This window comes from Peromyscus eremicus, chromosome 1 (genome assembly GCF_949786415.1).
Source record: "Peromyscus eremicus chromosome 1, PerEre_H2_v1, whole genome shotgun sequence".
In the NCBI taxonomy this organism is placed as follows: Eukaryota; Metazoa; Chordata; class Mammalia; order Rodentia; family Cricetidae; genus Peromyscus; species Peromyscus eremicus.
This window is the reverse complement of record NC_081416.1, coordinates 33,300,164-33,320,241: the sequence shown is the minus strand read 5'-3', so window position 1 is coordinate 33,320,241 and position 20,078 is coordinate 33,300,164. Positions and strand designations below refer to the sequence as shown.

Sequence of the window (20,078 nt, the reverse complement as noted above, 5' to 3'; positions counted from 1 at the left end):
ATCCGGTTGTTTCCCTAAATATCCAACTCCCTGGCTCATGTAAGACATTTTTGTTACAATTTTTAATATATTTTTGTAATGAGTCTTTCTCTGTCCTGCCAGCCAGCTCCAAATAATGACATGGAGACTCATTATTAACTATCAAAGTTCAGTTCAGCTTATAGCTTAGGCTTTTTGTTTGTTTGTTTGTTTTTGGTTTTTTTGTTTGTTTGTTTGTTTTGAGACAGGTTTCTCTGTGTAGTTTTGGTTCCTGTCCTGATTCTCGCTCTGTAGACCAGGCTGGCCTTGAACTCACAGAGATCCACCTGTCTCTGCCTCCTGAGTGCTATGTTTTACCTTTCATTCTGTATGTCTGACTCCCTCCATGTCTCATTGGCATCTCCCTGCACCTTGATTTTCTCCTCCAACTTCTTCTCTGCCCGGAAGTCCTGCCTATACCTCCATCTAGCTATTGGTCATTCAACTCTTTTTTTTAAACCAATCACAGTAATATGTTTTCACATGGTGTACAAATATCCCACAATATATTTTTACACAGTGTACAAATATCCCACAACATATTTTGTTACAATTTTTAAAAATGCTTCCCAAATGGAAAAGCCCCTGATACACTTCTATTATGTTTCCTATTTTTCATGCTCAAAACAAACACAAACTCTCCACGTGACAAGTGTGAATGAGAGCCCCAAACAGAATTTAATCAACAATTCTTACCTTGGGCACAAAAGACTGAGTATAAGGTTTGATTTAATGGGGGCTAGGCACCAGTAACTCAACCCAGACCACAAAGAATGCTGTTCACTTCTCCAAGGATGTGTCAATGTCTCGATGACAGAGGCCTTCATCCTTCTTCAGGCTTCATTCATGTTCCCCTGTGAAATTTAAAGATCACATCTACATGTGGTATTGAGAAAAAGGTGCATAATTGACACGGCCAAGGAGAAAAACATGAACTATCCTAACCTCAGATCCAGCTCAGCCTCAGAATTGCCTGTGCTCTGAGCCCCTTCTACGTCCATGGTACAGAATAAGGCAAAGCATTTGCCCTCTTTGTATAATAGCAGAGCAATGGCACTCAGAGTATCTACCTCCCAGTGCTATGTGTGGAGTTAATGAAGTTCTTGGTTCATGGCAAATGTGCCCAGACTTACTGGATGTTAAGTGGGAGTGTTAAAGACATTCCAATCTGCTGTTCTGTAGAACAATTGTTGTGCATGAAAGGGTGTCAAGTTTGGAACTGGGTGATGGGGTGGGTCTTCTGAATTCCCCGTTCTTACAAAACTCAAGTCTACTTAGAGATCTCAGTCTTAAAAATGCATATAATATCCTAACAAGCAACTTCCTGTAGCATTCCCATCACTGGGCACCACCGGGATTAAACTGGTGTGGAATAACAGAGCATGGGCTCTAGGTTCTCAGAGCTCCTCCAATGATCCTAAGGCTCTGGAGGCCTGGAGGCCTGAGAATTTGCTGACCACCTGTGTGGTCTGTTGGATGCTGACAGGGGCTTCCAGGATGAAGACAGATCATGTATCATTATCCATTACATCAGTCCCCCACAAGCCACCAAATGACAAGTCCCTCAGATGCTGGTGCCCAAATCTAGATGGAAATGCTGACAGAAGGAGCTTGGGCTTTGCCAGATGAGGTTGCTTTACTTTCTGCTGCAGTGGTCACAGGTGTAAAGGATCCTCTAGGACAGGTGAGACTAAAACCTATGGCCACTACTGTCCCAGGAGCTGGGGCTACAGCCTATGCCCAGATCAGAAACCAGCACTTTAAACAAGCAATTTAACTTTTCTCTTCACTTGTTGTTATTCTTGAGTTTTACAAAAAGCAGGAGACTACAATTTCCCTGTCTAAGGAAATTCTGATGAGTTCCCTGACTACCATCTACTTAAATGCCTGCCAGTAAGGCTGGTTCCTGCTCTCTCCCCCTGAGGGCTAGCTCCAGATAAAATCTGGGAGCAGATGGGGAGACTGTAAGCATTCAGTGGGCTAGAGCTGGTGTGTGTGGTCAGCACCCCTCACCCAATGCACAGAGAATGAGGGCCTACCACTGCCTGGGGGACTGGGACCATCAGAGACAGCCTTTGGAGCCCACTCCCGTAGAGGATTCTCAGTCATGACACTAGACATGGGCATCAGCTCACTAAAGGCCAGAGCATAGGAATAATCATCTCTTCAAGAGAACTTGGGGTACCTGGAGGGTTTATGGGATTTTCCTATTTGTTCAGGGGGGCTGTGTTCATTTGGTAGGAAATTTTATCATTTTCAAGTATGCCAGAGATAATCCACCTATACCCCAAGTCCCATGTCCTGACACATCTGAATAATGATACATCAATGTCTTATACTTCCTCTACCCACCTTCTCCCCATTCCACATCTACCAGGACAGACAATGGGACTCCCTGTCTGGGATTCAAAATTTCTTGATATTTTTGTGACTAAGGGTCTTTTTCATTTTTTTCTGGGAAGCTGAGACCACAAGGAAGCCAGGACAGGGAAGGTAGACCACAGTGGAAGCTGATGTGGAGGGAGCCTCAGAGGAGCTAGGTTGGGGTCTGTCAATGGAGTCATTGGGAAAGTAGAGCAGGGACACACAGTGGAGATCAAGGATGCTCTGCTGTGTGTCAAGGAGTCCCCTACTCTGGAGTCTGACTTCCCAAACCTCAGGGGTAGCTCCAGTCTCCTCTCACAAGTCCTTCACCTTGCTTTTCCCCAGGTCTACTGGGTCACTCATAATAAATGCCCAGGTACCTTCAGAGTCGCCTAGTCCGTCTTGTTTGGATTTGTTTCTTTCAACCTGGGGACCTTTCCCTACTTCTGTCCTTTGGGATCCTTGACTTACTAGGGATCCAAGTTCAAAAAGTAACAATCAAAGGAAGAAAGGCCACTTCTGGGAAAGGCCTATGAACATCTTCCAAACCTTGTGTGGGGACTCCTGTTAGTAAAGCAATCCATTTCCCAAGACAGAATTGGCAATGGGGGTGGGCGTCTATCTTCTTTCTTCCTAGCCCCTCACATCAGTGTCCAGATATCAGCTTTGCGAAACTTGATTTTATCCACATAGAAACTTAATGTAATTTGGCATTTGGTAACTGTGTGTGCTATGTTCCGTGTGACAGTCTAATGAAGGCATCGAGACTCTTGCAATGAGAGATTAAGTTCCCTAGAATCCACTCTTTAATCTACCAAGCAGAACGTTCTAAAGAAAAGCCTACGGACTGGGCAATTATCAAGATGTCCTCCTTCCTTTGTGCTGAAGGCAGAGAGCCCTGCCAGCGCCCCGGGCAAGGCTGAAGCACAAATGATCCTCAAGGCAGACTTTCGGGTGCCTGACTAGGGAAGTCTAGCAGGTCATCCCATTCTCCTTCATTGCTTAAAAAGGCCTGCTCCTTTCTGATGACCATAAGATACGACACGATTCCTCCTAGGGGGAAACATTCAAAGGCAGCCCCCGTCCCCACACTGCCTGGGTGCCAAAGGGCTGCCATTTACAGACACACCTACTCCTTGGCATTCTTTTGTCATACTCTAGCTTTGGAAAGGCAACAGAATATGGCAATTCAGGGCATGGTCTCTGAGGTCTACTGTGCTAAGGAGTCCCATCAATCATAGTCTTGGCTCTGCCACTGACTAGCCACATCACTTTGAGCAATGTATCTGACCTCTCTTTACCCCAGTCTCCCTACCTTAAAAATACAACTTAGTAGAAGCACCCTTCTCCTGGAGTTGTAAGAACTAAACATTAATTCACTTAGTTCGTGGGATGTACTTGGCCAGCTCTTGACCCTATGTAGGGAATACATAAGGAAAAGTGAAGAGCTGTCTGCATGATGGCAGAACCCAAGTTCCCCAGCCTCACTCCCATCCACAGAAATCCAGCTTACGTCTGTCCACAGGCAAGCATGCCACTTTTGAAGAGAACACAATTATTATTTGGGGCATGGATCAAGGAGGAAAACTAAGAAATGATGACCTGCCACTCTATGGCCAAATACCTCACCACACATCAGCATTCTAGACCCACCTCAGCATCTCCTTCAGCATTCACACAGAAGCACATCTGCTAGCGACCACTCTGGAGAGTCAACAGGTATAAGGACAGTAGGAGGGTGAGTGTGGGAAGGCGGGGCCTTGCTCAGGACCCCAGCCCAAGATGAGATGGTCCATCATCCTACACTCCTAGCCAGAAGAATCTCAGACAACCTCGCCCATTACTCTGAGACTGGCTGCAGAATCTACAGCTAGTCCTATTGAGACCTAACTATCTGAGCTTTCTTACAGGACCCCACAGAGATACTGTCGCTCCCTAAACAGCAAGAAGCAATTCTAAGAAAACAATGCCCCCTCTCCCAAAGGTTTCATTTTTCTCTGGGTTATGGATAATGGTTACAGGGTTTGGGGTGGAACAATAAAAATTAGACTATTATCCTTAAGAAAAGAAAAAGGGGAATGGATAGGTATAGGATATTAAGGTAGATTATTGTATATATTAGTAAACTAATTTAGTAAAATATCAGCCTTAGATAATTTGCACACTTATGGATTCTTGTAAACTATTTTATATTCCTATTTAAGGTAATTTGTATATTAATACAAATATAAAACTATATTTGTTATATTGTACATATATTTCTACTCCTATTTGAAATATCTTGTATAGAGATACATAAAATTATATTTGTTATATTTCTACCTCTGTTTAAGATATTTTGTGTATTGATACATATTCAGGATTGTTGTCATATTACATATTGCACTATACATTTCTACCTCTGTTTAGGACATTTTATGTATTGTCACAATTTTGAGGTCATTGTCCTTTTATGATACATTTGTTTATAGACTGTTTACCTTGTTTTAGTGAAGCCTTAGTCCTTAGGTTATTTAGGTAGATAAATAAGACTTACAGTTTTATAGTCACCCATGCTTGTCATTTCTACAGTTATGTTAGTTAGGTTCTCCAGATTTACAGATACATAGGTCAGATGAATAGGTAATCTTCAAACACTTCATAGACCTAGATAATATGACATTTAAATAACTTAGATTCTGTTGATGTGAGACACATTGCTCCTGGCAGCACCAATCTGATTCCGAGAGAATGTTGGGCTTCTGAGACATTTCCATTTGGAAGTTTATCTTCTTCTTGATGCATAATGGTCTGCTGGGCAAAGAACTGCCCTTGCCTCAACTGCTGATAGCACGAATGCTGTCCTTTCTGGATGAGCAGGACACAAGGAAAAGCAACTACTGAACTCTGCCTAGACAAGGTAAGATGGTCTTTCAAAATTCCTGCTTCTGACAATGGTCTGTCAGATATTCTAGGCCTGTAGCTAAATTGGACGCCCCAATGATGCTGAGAAACTTTAGGTGACTGTCCAGCCTGCCAGCTGTCTCTGTCTATTCTTGAAAGATTTTCAAAAATTGCTTGCATGCATTTCCCATTTCTCAGGCATTATTATATTCCTTCTCAGGTCTTTGATGGGGTTGAAGACTAATAGTTACAGTTACAATCTTCTCATATCATAGCTAGAACATATTAAGTACTAGATTCAGATTCTTCAGGATAGGACAGCTTTGGGAATAATCTCTATAACATTCCATTTACCTATGTTCTGGACATCTCTAGATTTTAGTATATGTCTCTTATTTGATGTTGTTCTTGTTGGTTGTAGTTTCATTTTGTTTAGATCATTACCCTTTATTTCTCCTGGACAATACTTAATAATCATTCCTATTGTATATAGTTTTGTGTTAGGTTAGAACTTTCTTATTTAGACAAAAGGGGGAGATGGAGATGTAATGGGTAGCTGTTCTAGCTATGACCTTGAAGTACTGCCCCTAGTGAGGTAACAGGTAACTGTTACACCTGCCTATGACCTTGAAGTACATACCCCTGGGGCATGGCTGCTTGAGACTCTTAAGACCTGGGATGCATGTACAAGGCTCTCTCTTCGCTCCCTCGTGGTTTTGGATGCTGGGACAGACCAGGCAGATCTCAGGCAGAAAAACAGCGTGCCTCACCTTTCCAGGATCGTGCATTTCCTCTGTTCTGTCTTGTGCATTTTCTTTCCCAAATAAATTCCTTTGCCCTTAAAGCAGACTCTGTGATTTCTCCCATTAGGGTTTCCTTGTACTGAGCTAAATGCTGGGTTTCTGTTTTGGTCTGGTATAAAAGACCGATTTTTAAACAGCAGTAATACATTGTTTGTACTTCGGAAAGAAACAGGCAGGGTACTAAAGGGTTTGTGTCAGAAGAGCAGGGAGAGTCAACGGAGAGTCACAGACTTAAGGACAAACTGAAGATACTCCATTTGCATCAGGAAACAGTAGTCCAGGTGGCATGCAGGGGGCCCAAGGCAGGGGAAAAGAAGCTCAAGTGTCCTCTACGTACGAGGGAGGGAGGTGTGGGACAAGGGGATGTGACAACTGGCGCTGGCCCCTGCTATCCATGTTTCACTGAGTGAGGGGCAGATTCAGGGAGGGGGATTGGGGAGTTCTCAGAGCTCCTCCCCACCTCCTCCACATTTCCTAGCTACTTTGGTGACAGTGGGAGACAGAAGGGAACTGTTTTTAGCAAACCACAATAACAGACAGTACTTAAGCTGCTTACTTACATGAAATAGTAGTTAAAAATATCTCTGTTCACGCAGTGGGTATTTCTTCAGGGGGTAGCTTGGTCTTTCATTGATATACTTTGTTTCAGAGATGAAATTTTCCTACAATAAAACACACACAGCAATGGCATTACCCAGGACGTAATAAAGATTGGTAACACCTAGACATGTGACCTTTGGTGTGAAGAGGTCCATGCATCCCCTATGTGTCATGCAAATGGGGTCTACAGTGTGTGTGTGTGTGTGTGTGTGTGTGTGTGTGTGTGTGTGTGTGTTTCCTTCCCCTTTCTCCATCTTAAGGAGATTTGTTTCCTTTGGGTTGGGAAATAAGATTAAGCCAGAGCTCTTCAGAGAGGAAGAAAAGAAACTGACTACTCCCATGGGTACCATGACCAATACCCACTTACAAATGAATGTCATCCTGCCAGCCTGGTATAAGCTAGACTGTGTGGCATGATCAGCTCCAGAAACTGAGGGCCCTTTGGACACATCACTGGAATGTCTTTAAATTCAGGTCAAGATCACCAAGCTATGTGTCTGCAGGAAACATCAAGTACCCTCCCTAAGCTCACAGAAAACATCAAACAGCCAAAAATACCTTATTAAACTACTGAAGCCATTTCTTCCAGATTGTGGCCCGACATGGGCCCCCACATAAATGTTTTCCTTCTCTGTGTTGGGACTGCTGTGAACGGAGAGTGAGAGCATGCCTGGTCCATTGGACCGCTCCCAGGACCTCTGCCTGATGAATGCTGTGCCAAATGAACTGCTCACATTAACCTCCTCTGTCCTTTCCTCTGGAAACCTGCCCTGACTCCCAGCCACACAGATAACACACAGTCAGGCTCAGAACGCCATGTTCTCTCCTGGGCGAGTGTTGCAATTTTACATTGTTTCTATGGTTACTTTAGGAATATGTTTCCCTCACTGGACTTCGAATTCCAATTCCCACATTTACCAGCCAGGATCTAGTTTCACCAGAACCCCTGACCTTTGGGTGAGCTCTGTGGGATGGCAGAAGGCTGCGAACCCTCTCATGGATCTTCTTCCACGTGGACTGAGAACAAGGCTGGAACCTGCCCAACAGAATAAACGGAGTGGAGCATTATGCAGCAACTAAAAAGGATGCTGACTTAGAGTACTTAAAAATATGGGTTGAAACATAACTACAAGCTAAAATGTCAGTGTGCAAAATGGTACACCTATGATTTTAATGCCGGCATCAAAACTCCACGTGAGGGATGTGGGAATACATTCCACTAACATGGTTGAAACGAACCATTCCTCTTTGGATATTACTGGTTTTCAGGGAATTTGCTAATGAGAAAATCCAACTTTTACAACCCCCAAACTGTATTTTTAAAACTTAATCTCAATTGTTTTCTGCCACAGACTTTATTTTACATCTTATCTGGTTTAGGCCACTCAGAGCCCAAACTTAAGCACAAGTCAGATAATGTCTTCCTTCCAGTTTCCTTCCAGCTCCTCACACACAGACTTTCTCTCTTCCACAGATTGCTCCGTGTAGAACACGGCAGCCTTCCCACCCAAGTCCCTACTTTCATTGACTCCCTACTACTCTTCTGGGATGAACTCCATTGCTGATTTCTCAAGGAGCCCTTCCCGAGTCCCACCCCCATCCCCAGGTCCGCTGACTTGTATGTTGTTCATTTCACAATGCTTCCGACAGTGGACACTGGCCGCGTCTGGTTAATGTGTCCACTAGACTGAGACCCGGGTTGAGACTCTGGTTAATATCTCATCCCAGACTTAAGTGTGGTGGCACATACCTGTAATCCTAGCCCTAAGGAGACTGAGGCAGAAGGATCGTGAGTTTGAGGGTAGCCTGGGCTATACAACAGAACCCTGTCTCAAAGAGACAAAAGTAAAACTCCTCTCAGGTCACAGTAGGTATTAAATACCACAGTGGGCTTTAAAGAATATTGTTTGAGGGGCTGGAGTGAGGGGTGACTCAGTAGTTAAAAGAATTTGCTGCTCTTACTGAGGACCTAGGTTCAGTTCCCAACACCCACATCTTCTGCCTCACAACTACCTTTAACTCCAGTGCCAGGGGATCCACTTCTGGTCTCCATGGGAATATGCACACATATAATGCGCAGATATACACTCAAGCCCACAAAACAAATCTTTTAAAAAAATAACATTGTTTGAGTAGTGGATTCATTCATTCTGTGGTGAGTATCAAATCCTAAATTCTGAGGATCACTAAGCTAAAGGTGTACACAGAAATTTGATGATGAAAAGTGCAGATGCGGTTTCCTTAAAATGTTCAAAGAATTTTAACAATTCAGGTAAAATCATCCTCTCTGGTAATGTGTGAAAAACACTAGGATGGCACAAGTATTTGAGATGTTAACAAGGATTGCCGTCAAGAAGAGAACCATCCATTAGCAGACTATAGAAGGTGAGTGGTTGTTATGACCACTATGCCAATGACCCCCCTGCAGCTCCTCCTGTCTGGAGTTCCTGCCCATTGATCTCCCATTACACCCTTCTCTGGAGCAGGAACTGAGGCTCAAGGAGAGCTGAGTCCACACATCTATTACCAACCCAGGAAAACAAGGGGCAGCAGAGGGCTGCACACTCAATGCACTGCTGTGTTTCGGAAAACATCATTCATGTATTTCATATGTAATTTCTGCTCTTCCTAAGAATCTTATGAGAAATACACCAAGTCTTTAAAAATAGCCACCAGCTGGACACATCGACCCTAAAAATACTGTAGTTGCATGCAAGGACTAGAGCTGTATCATCCCAGCCTTCTCTGTAATTCTTACATACAAGAGAAGAGTGGGATTGTGTGGTGACGGCAGGTGACATGCTGCAGAATGGGGAGATGGGAAGCGGGGCTCATCTCTCTTTCCTTTGGGACTACATTCTTCACTCTGGCATTCAAAAGGCTTTGTACATCTTCCACTAAAATCTTGGGCTGGAAATCTGACAATGAAGTCTACCATATGACCCAGCAATACCACTCCTTGGCAGAGGCTCAAAGGACTTGATATCCTACTCCACAGAAACTTGCTTGGCAATGCTTATTTCTACCCTGTTTGCAATAGCTAGAAAATGGAAGCAAGCTAAATATCCTTCAAGAGATGAATGGATGGGGAAAATGTGCATACATGTACTATGGAATGCTAGTCAGTTGTAAAGAAAAATGGGATCGTGAAATTTTCAGGTAAGTGGGTGGAACTAGAAAAGATTATATTGAATGAGGTAACCTGGACCCAAACAAATGTTTGTCACATGTTCTCTCTTATTTGGGGCTAGGTTCTCCAGATGTGAGCACACAACATGAGTAACCACAGAAACCAGTAAATTATAGAGGCACTGTGGGAGGTGGGAGATTGAGAGAGGAATAGAATACAAATGATTTGAAGGGGGAAAGAGAAAAATGAGAAGAAGTGGGGATAAGTAACGCCAAGGTTGTCTGATAAAGGCTCAAGGAATCATAAGATTTTATATTTACCTAAAATTATACACAATATATGTAAGTGCGTGCGTGTGTGCATGTGTGTGTGTGTGCATGTGTGTGTGTGTGTGTGTGTGTGTGTGTATCTTTTTTTTTTTTCGAGACAGGGTTTCTCTGTGTAGCTTTGCGCCTTTCCTGGAACTCACTTGGCAGCCCAGGCTGGCCTCGAACTCACAGAGATCCGCCTGGCTCTGCCTCTCGAGTGCTGGGATTAAAGGCGTGCGCCACCACCGCCCAGCTGTGTATCTTAAATGAAGTTGTGCCACTTGGGTTTACAATGCTCCCTACAAGAACAATATACTAACAGTACCAGGCATGAGAAACCTCCTTTTGAGTGGTTGGTCAAGGTAGTCCAAATGACTCCCCAAACAACATAAGTTACTGATGTTGCCCTGGGATACCTCTCAACGGTTGATATTAAGACCCTATTGCTGAAGACATTGAACATTTAGGACACAGGACTTGTATTATTTGAACTGGATCTAATCTGAAAGCATCCTCTGCTGTGGGATGTTCTGTATGGCAAATGTGTTGCTGATTAGTCAATAAATAAAACACTGATTGGCCATTGGCTAGGCAGGAAGTATAGGCAGGACAAGGAGGAGAATAAAGCTGGGAAGTGGAAGGCTGAGAGAGAGACACTGCCAGCCGCCACGATGACAAACAGCATGTGAAGATGCCGGTAAGCCACGAGCCATGTGGCAGGGTATAGATTTATAGAAATGGATTAATTTAAGCTGTAAGAACAGTTAGCAAGAATCCTGCCACGGCCATACAGTTTGTAACCAATATAAGTCTCTGTGTTTACTTGGTTGGGTCTGAGGGGCTGTGGGGCTGGCAGGTGAGAGAGATTTGTCCTGACTGTGGGCCAGGCAGGAAATCTCTAGCTACAATCCTCCCTGCATCTAGTTTACATAGTATCATAAAGTACCATGCAAGCTACCAAGGGGGGAAGCAATTACTAGTCCCACCCAGCTGTAACACCTATGAACCCCACAATGACCAGCATAGCAAGATATCCATAAGGTGCAATAGTGGCTCTCCATGTTGGCAGCAACCAACAGCTGTTCCAGTGTCTACTCAACAGGAAAGAAATCATGCCTTGTACTAGAAACCTGGCAACTACCTGGGCTAATGAGGTTATAAATTTTAGAAGAGAATCTACTATCACCACTTTGCTAGACCAGTGTAGTTCTTCAACTGCATTCTAAATCTTAACCTTATAACCACAGGTAAGTCTAGCTATCACCCCTTGTCAAAGAGGCTTCTCCTTACAGCAAATAGATAGCACTGCAGAAAACCATAGCTGGACATGTTGAAAAGATCAATGGGTTGTGGGAAGCCCAGCCCCAGTGCCTACATCTGTAGCGGAGCTCCTATATCTATGGCTCAGGGTCAATTGGGAAGAGTGTGGAAAGCTTGAAAGAGCCAGACTATGAGGAAGTCTGCTGTGTGGCTGCCTCTCCTAGAAACTGTTGTATAAACAGGATCTGAACAATGGGCAATATCAATAGACATGTTAACATGAAAGGGGTAAAAATCTCACAGGGCCCCACCCTTAAACAAAAACTATAGGCAATTGGTGACTGATGAGAGAGGGAGAACTCACCTCTTCCAGGGATGAGCCCCATGACTCAATACAACGTGGTCAGCCCCGAAACAATATGTGTGTGAAATAGTATATATATAAAATAGACTTGTCAGGTTATATCTATATATCTATCTGTGTGTGCTAGTGTGTGTGTGTGTGTGTGTGTGTGTGTGTGTGTGTGTGTGTAACAATAAAAAAAGAGAGGCTATCAACTTGAGAGTGGGGAGGACACAGAAGGGGTTGGATGGAGGAAAAGGAAAAGAGAAAGCGATGAATTACATTTAAAAGTGTAAAGTGTTAATTTTTTAAATTGGGCTGACTACAGAATGGGAGAAATTTTTTTGCCAACAATACATCAAACAGGTGATTAACATCTAGAATACATAAAGAACTGTCAAAATGTATCATAAAAAAACAAAGCCTGCAGTTAATAAATGGACTGGTAAACTGAATACAGTTCTCAAAGAAACACAAATGGATAATAAGTAATTGAAAAAAATGTTCAGCATCCTTAGCTATCAGGGAAATGCAAAAAACTGCTTTGACAGCCCATCCTACCATTTCATAAGAATATATGCTGGCAAGGACGAGGGGAAGGAGGAGCTCCTCATTTACTGACAGTGAGAGCGTAAGCTGACGCAGCCATTGTGGAAATCAGTGCAAAGTTTCTGAAAAATAAAAATTAAAGTAGAGCTACCATATGATCCTACCATCCCACTCCTGGACATGTATCAGGAGTTTTCTAAGTCAACATACCATAGAGATATCTGCACATCCATGTTCACTGCTGTGGTGTTCACAATAGCTAGGATATAGGATCAGCCTATACGCCCATCAATGGACAAATGGATAAAGTCAATGTGATAATATTCACAATGGGATTTTATTCTACCATAAAGAAAACAAATGCTGACGTCTGAGGGAAAATGGATGGAACTGGAAATCATTATGTCAAGCATACAAAGTCAGATTCACAAAGACAAATACTATATGTTTTCTCTCGTGTAAATCATAAAACTAGAAAGGGAACTAACTACTACATTGAATAGTTTTATATTAACTTGGCATAAGCTATAGTCAGCTGAGAGGAGGGAACTTCAATTAAGAAAATGTATCAGGTTGCAGGCATGCCTGTAAATCATTTTCTTAATTAGTGATCAATGGGGAAGGGCCTAGCCCATTGTGGGTGGTGTCATCCCTGGGCTGGTGGTCCTGGGTTCTATGAAAAATGCAGGCTGAGCAAGCCAGTAAGTAGCACTTCTCCATGGCGTCTGCATCAGCTCCTGCCTCCAGGTCCCTGCCTTGCTTGAGTTCCTGTCCTGACTAAGCCCTTTCCTCCCCCCAAGCTGCTTTGGTCATAGTGTTTTCCATCACAGCGATAAACCTAACTAGGACAGAAATCATGTAAGAAGAGACCATGAGGTGGTAGATGCTGGGAGGAGGGTAATGGCGTACATGTGACCTGAGAGCAGGGAGGCTGTTGCAGGGTAAGGAAGGGAATCAGCAAGGAGTTAGAGGGGTTAGGGAAGGGTGGGAGTTTGGTACAAAAAGAACGAAATACATATGAAATGTCATAACGAGATCATTACTTTGTATATTATCTTGGGCCCCCTCATCCCTACAAGCTGAGCATTGATGGCCTCCAGGGTAAAGCTGAAAGAGTCTCAAGAGATGTTTCTTATGCACCCTTGTGAGGGGCTGGTATTGTTGGCCTTGCTGTCAAAGAGCAGTCAGAGTGGGAAGAACAAGGCGCTATAGCCACCAAGGTGCCAGCATCTGCCTTGGTCAATGGCTAAACTTGTCAAGGGGGCAATGGCATCTCCCCAAAGCATATGAAAGACAAAGCCATAAACCTCCACACCGACTCCCACACCGGCTCCCACACCGGCTCCCACACCGGCTCCCACACCGACTCCCACACCGGCTCCCACACTGACTCCCACACTGACTGGCTCCCACACCGGCTCCCACACCGGCTCCCACACTGACTGGCTCCCACACCGACTCCCACACCGGCTCCCACACCGGCTCCCACACCGACTCCCACACCGACTCCCACACCGGCTCCCACACCGGCTCCCACACTGGCTCCCACACTGACTCCCACACCGGCTCCCACACCGACTCCCACACCGGCTCCCACACCGGCTCCCACACCGACTCCCACACCGACTCCCACACCGACTCCCACACCGACTCCCACACTGACTGGCTCCCACACCGGCTCCCACACCGGCTCCCACACCGGCTCCCACACTGACTGGCTCCCACACCGGTTCCCACACCGACTCCCACACCGACTCCCACACTGACTGGCTCCCACACCGACTCCCACACCGGCTCCCACACCGACTCCCACACTGACTGGCTCCCACACCGGCTCCCACACCGACTCCCACACCGACTCCCACACTGACTCCCACACCGACTGGCTCCCACACCCGCTCCCACACCGGCTCCCACACCGGCTCCCACACCAACTCCCACACTGACTGGCTCCCACACCGGCTCCCACACCGGCTCCCACACCGGCTCCCACACTGACTCCCACACCGGCTCCCACACTGACTGGCTCCCACACCGGCTCCCACACCGGCTCCCACACCGACTCCCACACCGACTCCCACACTGACTGGCTCCCACACCGGCTCCCACACCGGCTCCCACACCGACTCCCACACCGGCTCCCACACCGACTCCCACACCGACTCCCACACTGACTGGCTCCCACACCGGCTCCCACACCGGCTCCCACACCTACTCCCACACCGACTGGCTCCCACACCGGCTCCCACACCGGCTCCCACACTGACTGGCTCCCACACCGGCTCCCACACCGGCTCCCACACTGACTGGCTCCCACACTGACTGGCTCCCACACCAACTCCCACACCAACTCCCACACTGACTGGCTCCCACACCGGCTCCCACACCGGCTCCCACACTGACTGGCTCCCACACTGACTGGCTCCCACACCGGCTCCCACACCGGCTCCCACAGCGACTCCCACACCAGCTCCCACACCGACTCCCACACCGATTCCCACACTGACTGGCTCCCACACCGGCTCCCACACCGGCTCCCACACCGACTCCCACACCGGCTCCCACACTGACTGGCTCCCACACCGACTTCCACACCGGCTCCCACACCGACTCCCACACTGACTGGCTCCCACACCGGCTCCCACACCGGCTCCCACACCGGCTCCCACACCGACTCCCACACTGACTCCCACACCGGCTCCCACACCGGCTCCCACACCGGCTCCCACACCGACTCCCACACTGACTCCCACACTGACTGGCTCCCACACCGGCTCCCACATTGACTGGCTCCCACACCGGCTCCCACACCGGCTCCCACACCGGCTCCCACACTGACTGGCTCCCACACCGACTCCCACACCGGCTCCCACACCGGCTTCCACACTGACTGGCTCCCACACCGACTCCCACACCGGCTCCCACACCGGCTCCCACACCGACTCCCACACTGGCTCCCACACCGACTGGCTCCCACATCGGCTCCCACACCGACTCCCACACTGACTCCCACACCGGCTCCCACACCGACTGGCTCCCACACCGGCTCCCACACCGGCTCCCACACTGACTGGCTCCCACACCAGCTCCCACACCGGCTCCCACACCGGCTCCCACACCGGCTCCCACACTGGCTTCTACACCGACTCCCACACCGGCTCCCACACCGGCTCCCACACTGACTGGCTCCCACACCGGCTCCCACACCGACTCCCACACCGGCTCCCACACTGACTGGCTCCCACACCGGCTCCCACACCGACTCCCACATCGATTGGCTCCCACATCGGCTCCCACACTGACTCCCACACCGACTGGCTCCCACATCGGCTCCCACACCGACTCCCACACCGACTCCCACACTGACTGGCTCCCACACCAACTCCCACACTGACTGGCTCCCACACCGGCTCCCACACCGGCTCCCACACCGGCTCCCACACCGACTCCCACACTGACTGGCTCCCACACCGGCTCCCACACCGGCTCCCACACCTACTCCCACACCGACTGGCTCCCACACCGGCTCCCACACCGGCTCCCACACTGACTGGCTCCCACACCGGCTCCCACACCGGCTCCCACACTGACTGGCTCCCACACTGACTGGCTCCCACACCAACTCCCACACCAACTCCCACACTGACTGGCTCCCACACCGGCTCCCACACCGGCTCCCACACTGACTGGCTCCCACACTGACTGGCTCCCACACCAGCTCCCACACCGGCTCCCACAGCGACTCCCACACCAGCTCCCACACTGACTGGCTCCCACACCAACTCCCACACTGACTGGCTCCCACACCGGCTCCCACACCGGCTCCCACACCGACTCCCACACCGACTCCCACACTGACTGGCTCCCACACCGACTCCCACACCGGCTCCCACACCGACTCCCACACTGACTGGCTCCCACACCGGCTCCCACACCGGCTCCCACACCGGCTCCCACACCAACTCCCACACTGACTCCCACACCGGCTCCCACACCGGCTCCCACACCGGCTCCCACACCGACTCCCACACTGACTCCCACACTGACTGGCTCCCACACCGGCTCCCACATTGACTGGCTCCCACACCGGCTCCCACACCGGCTCCCACACCGGCTCCCACACTGACTGGCTCCCACACCGACTCCCACACCGGCTCCCACACCGGCTTCCACACTGACTGGCTCCCACACCGACTCCCACACCGGCTCCCACACCGGCTCCCACACCGGCTCCCACACCGACTCCCACACTGACTCCCACACCGGCTCCCACACTGACTGGCTCCCACACCGACTCCCACACCGGCTCCCACACCGGCTTCCACACTGACTGGCTCCCACACCGACTCCCACACCGGCTCCCACACCGGCTCCCACACCGGCTCCCACACCGACTCCCACACTGACTCCCACACTGGCTCCCACACCGACTGGCTCCCACACTGGCTCCCACACCGACTCCCACACTGACTCCCACACCGGCTCCCACACTGACTGGCTCCCACACCGGCTCCCACACCGGCTCCCACACTGACTGGCTCCCACACCAGCTCCCACACCGGCTCCCACACCGGCTCCCACACCGGCTCCCACACTGGCTTCTACACCGACTCCCACACCGGCTCCCACACCGGCTCCCACACTGACTGGCTCCCACACCGGCTCCCACACCGACTCCCACACCGACTGGCTCCCACACTGACTGGCTCCCACACCAGCTCCCACACCGACTCCCACACCGACTGGCTCCCACATCGGCTCCCACACTGACTCCCACACCGACTGGCTCCCACATCGGCTCCCACACCGACTCCCACACCGGCTCCCACACTGACTGGCTCCCACACCGGCTCCCACACCGGCTCCCACACCGGCTCCCACACCGACTCCCACACTGACTCCCACACCGGCTCCCACACTGACTGGCTCCCACACCGGCTCCCACACCGGCTCCCACACTGACTCCCACACCGACTCCCACACCGGCTCCCACACCGGCTCCCACACTGGCTTCTACACCGACTCCCACACCGGCTCCCACACCGGCTCCCACACTGACTGGCTCCCACACCGGCTCCCACACCGGCTCCCACACTGACTGGCTCCCACACCGGCTCCCACACCGGCTCCCACACCGGCTTCCACACTGACTGGCTCCCACACCGGCTCCCACACCGACTCCCACACTGACTGGCTCCCACACCGGCTCCCACACTGACTGGCTCCCACACCGGCTCCCACACCGACTCCCACACTGACTGGCTCCCACACCGGCTTCCACACTGACCTGCTCCCACACCGGCTCCCACACTGACTGGCTCCCACACCAGCTCCCACACCGGCTCCCACACTGGCCACTTCAGTTTCCATCCCCCCATCAGGGAAGGAATGCCTTCTTCTCCCCACATGCCTGCCAGCATACATCATCATATGAAAACAGCTTTCTTTTCTTTCTTTTTCTTTTTACAAGACAAGATTTCTTCGTGTAGCCCTGGCTACCCTGGACAACTCTGTAGACCAGGTTGGCCTCAAACTCAGAGATCCACCTGCTTCTGCCTCTTGAGTGCTAGGATTAAAGGTGTTACCAACCACTGCCTGGTGAAAACATGTTTCTTTAAAAGATGGCATTTAAGGCCATTCCTCTAATGGAAAGGTGACCAACTAACTTTGCTTACCCAGGACTCAGGGCTTTCCCACAAATGCAGGACTTGGAAGCTAGCCATAGGCCTACTGGATGGCCTTTCTGTGGTCACAGTTCTTTGTCATTGTGGATCATGGCCTTACTTACACACTTTGTAGTCCAGTTTGGTCCAAAGACACCTGTTCAGAATGACTGGACACACTGAGTTTGCTGCCTCATCTGAGATGACTGAATGCTCTCTCGCCTTCCTTATGCTCCCTGCCCTGCCTCCATTGACTGAACATTCTGGAGCTCTCCTGTCTTTTAAATCTCAACTGCACTTCCACAATTATCCTCAGATTCTGGAGGCCTGGGACCTAAGAGTTCCACAAATTCATCTTACTGCTGGAAGCTAACAATACCCTGTCTTCTCACCTCCCATCCCTACCCTCCACTGACTCAATCATGAACCAGTCTTCTTCAGGGTCCACAGGAAACATCACCTCCTCTACCAAACTGTGAGAGCCGTTCTCACTTATTCTCCAAAAGTTCCCATAAAGTGCTGCCTTGTAGAAATCAGCGTGAGTGTGTGTGTGTGTGTGTGTGAGTGTGTGTGTGTGTGTGTGTGTGTGTGCATGAGTGCATGAGTGCATGAGTGCATGAGTATGCACGTGTATTTTTATTCTGTGCTATGTCACAAGTTGTCAGAGAACAGGAGAAATGTGTTACATGTTAGTCTCCATTCAGGACTTGGTAAACAGATTATCTGTCTTAACACTTTCTCACGCAGTCAACTCCAATCCCAGTTGATTGTTTGACTCTGTAAGCATGAGGCAATTCTTTCATCAGCTAGAACTGAGGATCAACTGGCCAGTTACATGAAGACACGCACCAGAGGGGAGCCGAATGGATGCATACATGCATATGCTGTCTGACACATTCAGAAGCAGCAGGGCCCTCCCTCTGCACTCCCTCCTGTGGGAATTAACTTCTATCTGCTCTGTCCTCCCCTGCAGTTGGACTACTGTTGAGGGCATACCATGATCTATGTCATGGTAAGCAGGATGGAGTCATGTCTACCTTCTTGACTAGTTTGTGAGCCCCTGGAAAGTAGAGATGTGTCCTGATCAGGTATAATACAAATATTTGTCTGAGAATTTCACATGTACTTTAGTGTCAGAAAAGCCTGCTGTTCTAATTCTAGGAGTTAGGAAGTTGTCACTAAATGAAGCACATGGACAAAAGCCTTGGGCTACCCCAGTTCCTGCAGCAGAAAAGCCCTGTGGTGGAAAGCAGATGGGCTTTTGATTATCACAGTCATCTTCTCGGTAAAACAGGAATGCTGCTGAGATCACATATCTCTTAGAGACACATGTCACTAGGGCCCACATCGCTAGGTCTCCACCAGTCCCCTCTAGGTCTTTGAATACTGTATAGCGCTCTCCTTGCCAGCCTAGAAAAGGCACAAACCAGGGGGAAAGGAGACTAGGCCCAAGGCAGGAGTAACTGACTCTGACCATCTCCCCCTGGTGTTTTTCAATCTATTACACCATTTCTAATAAGGTGAATAATCAAGAATTGGCATTACAGTATTATCTTCTTAATGTATTTTATGTAATTTCCCCATTCTGTTCTATCATTTCTGAAAAAACACTAAAAAATGGAGTTACTTTCTTATGCTACCTCAGACTCAAGTATGATTCCTGTTAGATTTCCAGGGCCATTTAGGTTCTGGGGCTGTTTAAAGTGGGTCCCTCTGTGTGAAGCAATTGTGTTTTCTGGGGAAGGGAATGTCTAACTCTCATCACTAACAATGTAGAGAAAAGCCGACTGGCATGTCTTCCTTTCAAAGCTGCTTTCTGAGTTTTTTCAGTGGCGTTTCCATGAAGTAAAGGTAACCAACCCCTCTGCTGATTTGCTTGAGTGACAGTGTTCCCCAAAACATAGGGCTTTGGCTAACCCTGGCAGACCTAAGCAAACCAACTGGCAAATATAGACCCCTGCTTCACCTCTTTGGACAGAGTCTTGTTGTGGAATATTATTTTAAGATGTGTTACATTCGTTTATGCTGTGGAGCATTTGTTTAATGATGTAAAGATGTGTTGCATTCTTTTATCTTGCATTTATTTAACTCCGTGAAGCTGTGTTACTGTGCCTGTCTAAGCTGCCAGGCGGTGGTGGCACACACCTTTAATCCCAG

The 20,078-nt window shown here is 48.6% G+C and overlaps 1 protein-coding gene across 10 annotated transcripts in view; it reads right to left on the bottom strand.

Moving 5' to 3' along the window:
- Positions 1–677: 677 nt before the first annotated feature.
- Positions 678–20,078, bottom strand: part of Spata6l (spermatogenesis associated 6 like) — a 51,618-nt gene continuing 32,217 nt past the window's right edge. For 8 of the 10 annotated variants that reach the window (XM_059259260.1, XM_059259278.1, XM_059259314.1 and 5 more), the window contains 3 exons: positions 7,620–7,704; positions 6,629–6,730; positions 678–872 (listed from right to left, as the gene is read on the bottom strand). In XM_059259260.1, the coding sequence (XP_059115243.1) occupies positions 6,641–6,730; positions 7,620–7,704 (175 nt within the window). In that variant the 3' untranslated portion in view covers positions 678–872; positions 6,629–6,640. Of the gene's footprint in view, positions 873–4,918; positions 5,029–6,628; positions 6,731–7,619; positions 7,705–12,270; positions 12,381–20,078 lie in introns of those variants that run through there. The other 2 variants (XR_009378568.1, XM_059259271.1) reach the window with 2 other exon arrangements.